The 10,726-nt window shown below is 31.3% G+C and overlaps 1 protein-coding gene across 3 annotated transcripts in view; it reads right to left on the reverse strand.

The window, feature by feature from the left end:
- CSMD3 (CUB and Sushi multiple domains 3) overlaps window positions 1–10,726 on the reverse strand; it is a 575,335-nt gene that overhangs the window by 50,499 nt on the left and 514,110 nt on the right. For all 3 annotated transcript variants that reach the window (XM_057367689.1, XM_057367683.1, XM_057367675.1), the window contains 2 exons: window positions 2,905–3,078; window positions 1,302–1,475 (listed from right to left, as the gene is read on the reverse strand). In XM_057367689.1, coding sequence (XP_057223672.1) covers window positions 1,302–1,475; window positions 2,905–3,078 — 348 coding nt within the window. The remainder of the gene's footprint in view (window positions 1–1,301; window positions 1,476–2,904; window positions 3,079–10,726) is intronic.

The following is a 10,726-nucleotide window of genomic DNA, read 5'->3' on the forward strand; positions in this document are numbered from 1 at the left end:
TATATGAAAAATTTATGTCACAAAAGCAAAGTCTTCACAAAGATGTGCGGCCTTTAGAATATTGCACTTCAGGCAGTTTACAAATATGCAAGGTAACACCTTTATTATTTTTATTTCATTTTAAAACAAATAAAACAAAATCATATTCATTTGAATGGATTTCACTGCATATGGTAGATATGATTAATGATGTTCAACACAAGGTTTGTTTCTGTTTTTAGAGTCTCTCTCTACAGGCCTATTGCAGGCCTCTATAAAATTTCAAAGAATAATGTGATCAACTTATTTACCAATCCCTASATGCCAATAAATTATCAGACACTTTGGCACATTACTCTGCAATACCAGAATACCAAGGTGACTGGTAGCATCTGGATTGAAAATGAGATTAAGTAGGTACCCTAAGCACACACTACAGTTTAGCATKGCAAATTTATAAAATAATATCTTCTCATCAACAAAGAATCCCTTGGAAATTTAAGTTCTGTAAATTATTTGGCACTGTCTCTTAGGGAAAAGTGATCAAATTAAAGTGGAGAATACCTCTTGGAAAGAAAATACAGTCAAGAAAACTGCTATAAAACCACATTTATGTACAGATAAACATTCACAGAAGCTACAGAGAAGATACCGGAAAAAAATTATTAAAATTTCTGCATATGTACATGCAGGTTACAGCAAAAAGTACATTTTTCTAAATGAAACWAAGTATTTAAAAAGCACATAAGACATTTTAAAAAGACAGGGGTGACGAAACCTTTCTAAAACTGCTTATGAAAACTTGGAACTAATAAAATTTTTCTAAGAATTTTACTTTGAAATTKAAGCATTGAGAACCAATRCAAATGGACAATGTTAGCAAATTARAATCAACATTTTCAAAGTCAAGATGCTCAATGGAATATCAATGGAAATATAAAAGTAAAAAAACAAGGTTTTCTTATGTGTCTGTTAGAACTATGTCAGCTAAAAATGTAAAGAACATTATTTCACAATTTAAGCTCTTAAATATCTCTCTATAATTTTGCTTAGGTAACTTGTAGAAACAATTTTAAAAAAAGCAATACAATCTACTGACTCATAAGAAAGTTTCTCTGCAACAGTCATCCTGGCAACCTGAGTGTGAAAAATCATAGAATCACAAAACATCTTTAATAACAAGATTAGTATTAGTTAATCAGTCTCCCTGTTAGTGAGAGAAGAATCACTTTGTCTTGACAGTATTCCTTTACCCTCTGTTCATTTTTCAGCCCTTATTTTACAACACTTTAGTTAGAAACCTGGTACGGCTGCATTCTTACCTTTGCATATTGGAGGTGGGTGGCTCCACTGCCTATTGGCCTGGCACTGTGCTTTGGTTGGTCCTTGCATAACATACCCAGTATTGCATGAGAATGTCACAACATCATTGAAGTTGAAACCATTTCCACTTGTTCTTCCATAAATAGGACTACCAGGGTGACCACAGCTGACGGCTAGCATAGCACAAATAACAAAAAGAAACCAAAACAAACAAACAAACAAAAAAAACCAGAACAAGCTGTTATCAGTTTTCATTATTTATTATGCAATAGATAATCATTATATAATAACATTCTCAGGTTTTGATATTACATGATACTGTGTACTTTCCATGATGGATTCATGTTCAAAAACTCATTTAATTTTTTTTTAATAAACTGAATAGAATTTGATATGCAGTAAAGAAAGTAAATGAATAAAACCCTTCTGAAGAAGAGGGAGAAAAGCAAGCACTAGATTTTCATTACATAGAGTCTGAAATTGAAAGGAAATATTTCACTACCTTAATTCCTCAGGTATTRTTTCTTACAAATATGTCTTAACATCAACTCTTTTATCTTTGGGACCAACTACTTAGTGAACCTATAAATCTATGTCTGTTTTGAACAAAATTAAAATATGGACACAGTGAATTTTTTCTAATGTTTATACAAAAACTGACTACAGAATCTAAAGTTTATTTTCTGCAACCACAAAAGCCACATTAAAAAAAAAAAAAAAAGACAATCCAACACAAATTAATATTCACAAAAAAGATTCAAAACCACTTTTTAAGCATTTTCTTCTACTTCATAACAAACTCTCATGGTTGATGAAAAAAAAAAGGTTCATCAGTAATTCAAAAAACAAAAGCTAAAACATCACAGAATAAATGAATTAACATTGTGTAATAACAATGTGTAATAATTTGCATTATGAGAGTTTTTACTACAAATATAGAGATATAGAACATTTGAAGGCAGATTAATATAGTTTCAATACACTAATATTACTGGAGCTGAAAAGTTGTGGCAATTCACTTGAGAGTGCTTACAGAAATCTCAAATTTTCCTAAATTACAAATAGCATTATTTTATTACTGAAAGGTCTTTCATGTGATTGATTGGTAAGTATTGAGATATTTATGCAAAAGAAATCTCATAAAAAACCCCAGAATATTTGCTTGAAAAAAGTCCCAAAACCACAAATCAAAATAACAGCACCTCTGAGAGGAAGACGAAAAAGAAAGGAAAATATAACTTGGTGAACAAAACATTTTCACCTTCAGTGCTGACTGTATTTCAATGGTATTTACTTATCTAACTAGAACAGTGAAAGTAACTGTACATTAAATATTTCAACTAGGGTTCATAAAGCCATTTCCCAACTTGAGTACTGGCGTTACAAAATCCTATCATTTTTTTGAAGAAATTTCACATCCATAAGAGCAGGTATTTAGTACCCAAAAGATGTAGAGGAAATTTTACGTGACAACACTTAACTTCACCTTACAGATGAACCATAGATTTTATGTGACCATATAACTTTGAGGATCATTCAGCCCTCACCGAGTTTGACTCAGACACTCCTGTAACACGAATCAGTGTTGCTGTTTTTACTTACGCACACAGGATGGAAGCTGACCAGACCAGTTGTGATCCTGCTGACATATTCTCACAGAAGAACCAATCAACCGAAAACCAGGACTGCACTGGTAAACGACTGTGTCTCTATATCCATAATTTTCTCCTATTACTTGTCCATTGACTATAAGATCTGGAATACCACAGTGACCAGCTAGATGTATTTATAGAGAAAAAGAGAAAAAAAAATAGAAAAAAAATCAGTAAATATGCCAGATAAATTTTAAATAAWCCTCCTTAACTAAAACAAAGAAATGCTCAATATCTTCCTGGTTTTTTTATTGACTTAATTCAAAGCTTTGTTTTATTGCCTTGGTGAAAACTGCAATAATGCATTTGTTTTATAGAATTGTACACATATAAAAAATTACCAAAAGACAAGGTAGCAAAGAGATTAAATGTCACATTKTTATCAAATTTYCCTTAAAAATATGAATAATTWYTTTTTGTTGTAATATGTAAAAAAATGGGTATTATTTATGTTTTATTTTGGTTATGATTAAACTTGATTAAGGTAACACAAAAGCATCATATATTTAACTAACTATAAAAATTCCATATAAATAAAAATAGAAATAATATAAACATTATAGGTATCAATCCATGTGGACATTAAAAATATAGCCTCCTTACAAAATAAAAAAAAAAAATTAACTTGCACAATTTATTGCTGGAATCTGACTCTCTGCACTATTTTCCATTCTTTCTCTCCCTGTGGAATCCCAAAGAGGTTAACATACTTTGGTTTAAGGCAGTCAGCACCAAATGCTGGCAGACAGCTGCCACCAAATGCCCTGCAACCAAAAAAATCTTTCTGTGCCTAGGCCTAATCTTTTATGCTGCATTCTCAAAGTATGAGAAATATTGTATTTTCACTAYGAAAGTCACAAAGAAACATTTAGTCTAGAGAGTGGCTGTGGAAAGAAACAAACTATGTATAGTTTCTGTTTTTCATAATACATTCTAGAAAATGGGCATTGTGATTCAGCAAAAAATGTGGTAATGGAAAAATCTTCTAAGAATGGTTGACTTCAYGAAGACTGTGACATATGGTAGAGAACTTACTGCAAAAAGAAGAGAAAGACAAGCAAAATACCAAGTAGTGCTTCAGTTAGTACATCTTTGAAAAAAAAAATATTACCAACCACCCAAACYTTGCAGGATTTTTTGCCAGTTTTTACTCGGCTTTCCAGGGGAAGTTTAGTGTGACTGAGTGATATAAAAAACACCATTAAAACCAAAACAAACAAACAAAAAAAGGAGGAAAAAAAACCCMAAACCGAAAACAAGACAACACCCCAAAATGACGGGTTCAGCTTTTTTATTTTCAAAATACCATCTGTCATGTAGGTGCATRTGGTAAGCAGTGCACTATATTCGCTGTGAAATGTATCTAATGGTATACATAGTTACTGTTAAGAGAACATTGGAGAACATTACTGGAATTTCCACTGATTCATGAAGCTGAGTAAATTCCCTAAGATGCAATAGAGACTCATTAATATTTTTCAGAACTTATATTTTTGCTTATTTTCCCCCTCTATTTTCACAAATTCATTGAGATGTTCTCTGCCAGAGGAAATAAGGGCCTTCAACTTACAGTATTTGCTACCATTACTTCTCCAATATCAAGAAAAAGAAAAAAAAAATAAAGCATAGAGGAAGAAAATAAAAAACAACTCCCAAACCAGCAAAAAACGCTATCACCTTCAACACCTGTATTGGAAGAATAATTATTACTTAATTTCTCTTCAGTTCTATTCCGGGCTTGTTGCATTTTCTCTGCAAGCAGGCATTTATTTATTTTTCTCATGAATTTTAGTAGAATTCTTAAGTTTAACATTTTTCTATTAAGCTACCTATGAAAAGAATTCCAAGATGCTYATCATACATTACGGATATGCTCATATTCATTGCTCTATATTCTGATAGTTTTTATGATCAATTCTGCTGGTAACTGTTTCTCAGGACTTTCATTTAGACTCTTCTTTTAAAGGGCTTTGTGACAAATAAATGTCTTTATTTCTTCTTGCTAAGATTATGAAGGGAGTTTTTAAAGTACCATTCAGTAGCCTTTTCTGCTTTTTATCGTGCATTATAGTGCATTTGCAGCCATATATAGGTGTACATATACATGAAGTACTGAGTTTGGGCTTACAAAGGGTTTTTTTGTTTGTGAAAAGTTTTCAAAGCTTTTCTATTATTGCTGATTCTTTGTTTGTTAGTTAGCAAAATAAATACTGCACATAAATAGTTTTCTGAGAAATTGTTTCTGAATCAGATCTGCTTATTTTGCAATGGTGTTAAAGGACAACTTTATTCCCTCAATTTATCTCACATCTGTATGCCTAAAACCTTTTGTCACTCACTTACATATCTCTCTAATATCTAATTGATGCCAGTTTTGTCATGCTAATATAAACAAGGAATAACACACAATTTCACCACTGCAACAACATCATGCAAAACCATGAAGAACACAATTTCAAATCTGCTCTCATTTGAAAAATATGTCAGTCTTATCCTGATTGAATGGGGCAGGATATGTAAGAGGAATATTTTAGTTAAGAAATTTGATATAATGAAACTGAATAAAATGATAGTACTGATTGGTGTAATAACTAGCCTTGACTCATAATAACTACAAGGTGTGGATAACTGTCATTTTCAATGAGACAGATAAATTATTCCTCCTAAATGCAATTCAGGTACAACACATCTCAGGAGCTAAACTCTGCAGGTGGAGTATTTTCAATGAGGACTGAATGCAAATAGTGCAAAATGGGTATCATATTGACAGAACTCTTTGTAAATGAGATCAAAATATGCCAGGAAACTATAACAAAAAATGGGAAACAGCTGCAAAAAGGTAAGAAAGTACAAATAAAAGAACTGTTGAGAAAAAAAATTAAGAACATTGCTGGAAAGTTGAAGTATCAAATACTGACCAACAACGCTGTCTCCATTTTTTTTTTAATTTTTAGTTTTCTTATGTGCTAGTAAACATATTTTGCAAATAGATGAGAAAGAATTTGAGAAATACTGATTTTATTACCCATTTACACTCCTCCTTAAAGRGTCAATAAGCTTTGAGTATCTCAGATAAAAGACTTTAATAGTAATGTGGTTATTATTTAATGGAATACATTTTTTCATCCACAAGATAATATTCAGATCCTGAAACCAATTGCATTCAAAACCAAAACTTGTGTTCACCTTGGAAGGATATTGAAAACAAAAATATAAGGGTTGTGGGAAATATGGCACAGAATAAGTCATTCAAACAGTAAAATCAATATAACACTTCTGATTCATATTATCAGAAAGAAAGAGTGAGAGGAAAAAAGAAACCCTTGCATGATACATTGAGAAATACAAACACATAACAAATAGAACATTTCTAGCACTGTATTAAGAACTAGGTTATGGATAGATGAAATGACAAAAAAAAAAAATTAACAAATACTAAGCAAAATCTCCATACAACAATTTCCAACAATTGATCATGACAATTACTATTACTGGGAGGGAAAAAGTATATTATAATATCCTAGTAGTAAATAACTTACTTCACATTAGATTAGGATTCTAGACTACTTTAGGCTAACTGTTTTCTTGATAGTTTTGTCCAATATTTCTATTTTGGTGCTGTTCAGTAAGACCAGTCGTAGTTCCATTTTATCTAAGGTATGGATATAAAAGACATATGTAGCATTTCTATGAATCCAGGTCAGACCCCTGGGTCTTAATATAACCTTCAGCTTGCAATACTGAATCAAAAGATTTACTTTTGCAAAGACAAGTGAAAACTACAAAAAAATATATTAAAAGAAATTAAATGTGAAGGTTTTACTGAGTAGCAGATTTGAGAGGGGAGATAAGCACTATAACACTYTCAATTTCCAGTCTAACAAAACTTGAGAAGAATAATTACATGGAATATTACTAGAAAACAAAATTAGTCAAAGATTGGGAATGAACCGTATTAATAACCTGTGAGCACCAAATAAATTACCTAATTTGACATGAAATCCAGCTCTAGCAATGAAGAATGAGCATAATAACTTAGTGTCAGAACCTTTGATACCATAGCTGTAAATGAGGTTTCTTTCCTGCAGGTTGCTCTATGTGATGAAAAGAGTAGGAATAAATGAATACAGAATCTTTATATTAAATGGCAAAAATGTGCCTATGGTTATTCTAGTTGTCAGTAGTATCAAACATGAGCATAGTAGTGAAACAAATCTACATACCAATGTATTCTTGATAACAGAGAGTAATGTTATTCAACAAAGTTAATTAACCTGTCAAAATGACCTCAGCTGAAAAGGGAAGAATTATTTCCTGGCACTTTTTTTTTTCCTTCTTTACAGGAGTCACATTTCGTAAAAAGATATAAGAAGGCACAGCCCTGGACAAAACAGGGCTTGGGGCATTTCTCTTGCTATTTTCAGAAGAGCCTCATCTTGACAGCTGTTCAAGCTGTACCAAAACTGTTCAGGATGAATGGGAAAGTTATTTTAAATCTTTTTTAATCCATGGCCCATAGAGGGAAGTTCTCTGCTGAATTCCTTGAAACAGCTGAATAATTCTTTAAAGATGAAATATCATATACCAAATTTGAAAGTCTAGTTGCTATTATTATGCAGTAGTACTGAAGAACAAAGAGAAGCATATGCCTAACTCTAGATATATTAATTCAATACCACTGGAGATACAGAATCCCCTTTAATTTAAACACCAAGAGTTAAAAAAAAAAAAAAAAAAAAAAAAAAAAAAAAAAAAAAAAAAAAAAACACCAAAAAAAAAACAGTGAACATGAAGCTAGCTGCTTATGTATTTTTCCAGAAGTTTCAAGTATGAGAATAGTGGAAGAGAGGTTACACTTCAGAGGTTACATGGTCACAGAAACATTTCAGTGACTGAAAGCTGATTGAAAAATATAAAAACTACCACTGATAGATCAATGCATTGAACATTCTTTGTTTTAGCTTACATGATTGCTTTGCCCCAGATGGTATGTCTTCTATTCTTTTTACTCCAGTGACAGCATTGYTCTGTACAGAGCTGTTGGATAACTGGTTTTTCCTTTACAAGTAACAAGCTGTCAACAATCACTTATTAGCATTTTAAATTGTTATTTTTGTATGAAAAATATTGGAGTAAAACTGGGGTAAATATTCCCCGGCTAACACATCAAAGCTTGTGTCYACATTAGAATTTTGATTCAGATCTTCCTTCTAACTCTTAAATGTGCAGAGTGGTTTTACTATGAACTAATTAGCTTTCTTTCAGATGAAACGTATTGAGAAGCTCAGCTACGTGCACAAAACATGTCTTACCTCTCGTTTTGGAGACAATGTGGACAAAATTATTGACAGAACTTTTTGACAATTTAGAACCATATGAGTAACAATGACATTTAGCCCAGAGTAGCATACCAGATATAGTCCAAGAAAAATTCCCTGAACCGTATGTAATGTGAATGTAGATAATTCAGAATCAATTATTTGTCTCATGATCTCTTCATTCTGTTGGATTATTTGTTAATTCAGACAAAGACACAGTATGTGAACTATAGTCTTTCTCTTAGGAGAAGAGATGAAAGGTATTCCTCATTTTATTGTTTGGGAAGTAAAAATGCTGACATTTATGCACACAAGAACCTAAACAGCTCTTTTCCTCTATCCATCTGTCTTTATTGAAAGCTTCTATTATTAGATAGATGATAGATAGATAGATAGATAGATAGATAGATAGATAGATAGATAGATAGATAATATATATTATTAGCCATGTGTTGAAACCACACTTCCTTATACCTCATGAAGCAAATAAACTTAATTCTTCATTTTTGCATTGTAATTATTAGGGACACTTAAAAAAGGTGTTGAGAAAGGTGTTCACTCTATAAATGAACTGAAATAATATCGTTTAATAAAGCAACAATTAACAACAAAATACGGGACCTTATAAAACTCTAAAAATTTAATCATATTTAATCATTTAACTTTATTTGAGATTTAATACTAATACGCAGAAATGAACAAAACTATTGTTCCAGCAGTTGCTAATTCTTTCCCTGTACAGAATAACAGCAATGATTTTGGTAAATAAGGGAGAGAATATCAACAGATCTGTTTTATTGGTATATTTAGATGTCATGAGGAATTGCAAAAGTAGAAGGAATTAAGAAATCAGTTTTAGGTTAGAAGTACAGCTGAGATGAAGAGGATATACTCACAAGACAAAGAAATGTCAAAACCAGGAGTAAGCTCACAAATTAACAAAAAAGAGAAGTGTGCATAAGATATCCTTCCTCTGAATGTAACATTTGATTGAAAATCATATTTTTTGCTGGTTTTTCATGTAGTTTTCATCCATGAGATGTCAAAAACAACTAAAAGCTATGTAATTAGCTCAAACGAGAGCAGCTCAGTTAGATAAACCCCAAAGAGAAGTATGAAACTTGGTACATTACATTAATAATGAGTAAGGTCCTAGACAGAAATCAGAATTCTTTGAAATAATCTAAGGAGAGAGCTGCTCCTATATATATTAGAATTGCATCTAACAGAACGACTTTTCAAAGCATTCTATACTTTTCTTTGTTAATTACACTTTTAAAAGTGTTTCTGACCTGACTTTCTCAAATGTTAACCAAAATAATGCAGAAAACATTTTAGAATCCAACAAATAACCTCGAAAAACATCCTTTAGGGAAATTAAAAAAAAAAGTAGTACTGATCCTCAAATCATGATGTGTAAAAGTAATGATCTGATAGTGCTTCTCCTTTGAGTTAATAAAGAGAAATTGAAAATAGTGTTAATCAGAAAAAGGGAAAAAAATGAATGCTAGAGAAATCTTACAAAAACTTTTTCACCATTCATACACTAGTTAATCTGAAAGTTTATCTCAAAGTACTACAGAGGTATTAAACTGGACTCGATTTACTTCCTCCCTAGGAAATGCTCAGTTTACTGAATATTTGATTGCAGGCATTAAAATAAATACATAAAAAAAACCCACATAAACCTTTTTATAAATACAGAAATGTATGTTTTCATGATCACTGTTATTCCTGACTTTATACTAAATAAAATTAAAGTCATAAATAAAGGAAACAATGTAAAATATAAAATTGTAAATATGTAATCTGTAAATAATGTAAATATGCAAAGTTTTCATGCAAACAKACACAAATAAATCAATTCCTTGTTGAATATTTAAATATTTTTCCAAGAAGAAAATGTATATCAAAACCACAGATTTGTTAGTCTCTTTTTATAAGTAGGATAKTCAGTAAAAAATATTCAGTGTCTCTGAATGTTTCTCAGGATTWATTACACAGACAGTTTCAGTGTTACCAGTATAGAAAAAGATCAAGCACAATAAATTGTGAGAKGCAATTTGTAACCTTGGAGACACAACTGTCACGATTTTAATCTTTGCCTGTTTTATTCTAAAAGACTAAAGTGATTTTTTCACACTAAAATGCCTTGAAACATTTAGTTTTTTTAAACTTTGACAACAGAATTACTTCAGGAGCTCTATTCTCTTTTGGTTTTTTTCAACCTTGTATTTATTTTTTTCAACTTGAACATTGTTTCTACTCATCAGCTATGGAGACTAAGGATCCAGAACCCAATTTCCCACTATTATAGTAATGTGATTACTAATGGAGTACTACTTTGTCATTTAGGTGTTCTTTAAATTAAAAAACAAAGTGAGATTGAGAAAGGAAGGCAGTTGGGTGAAGTGTTCTAGTTTTGCCACAGATTCAATACCCATAAATTATCCA

Source organism: Malurus melanocephalus, unplaced genomic scaffold (genome assembly GCF_030028575.1).
Source record: "Malurus melanocephalus ecotype Western Australia unplaced genomic scaffold, MMel_1.1 scaffold_3, whole genome shotgun sequence".
Taxonomy (NCBI): Eukaryota; Metazoa; Chordata; class Aves; order Passeriformes; family Maluridae; genus Malurus; species Malurus melanocephalus.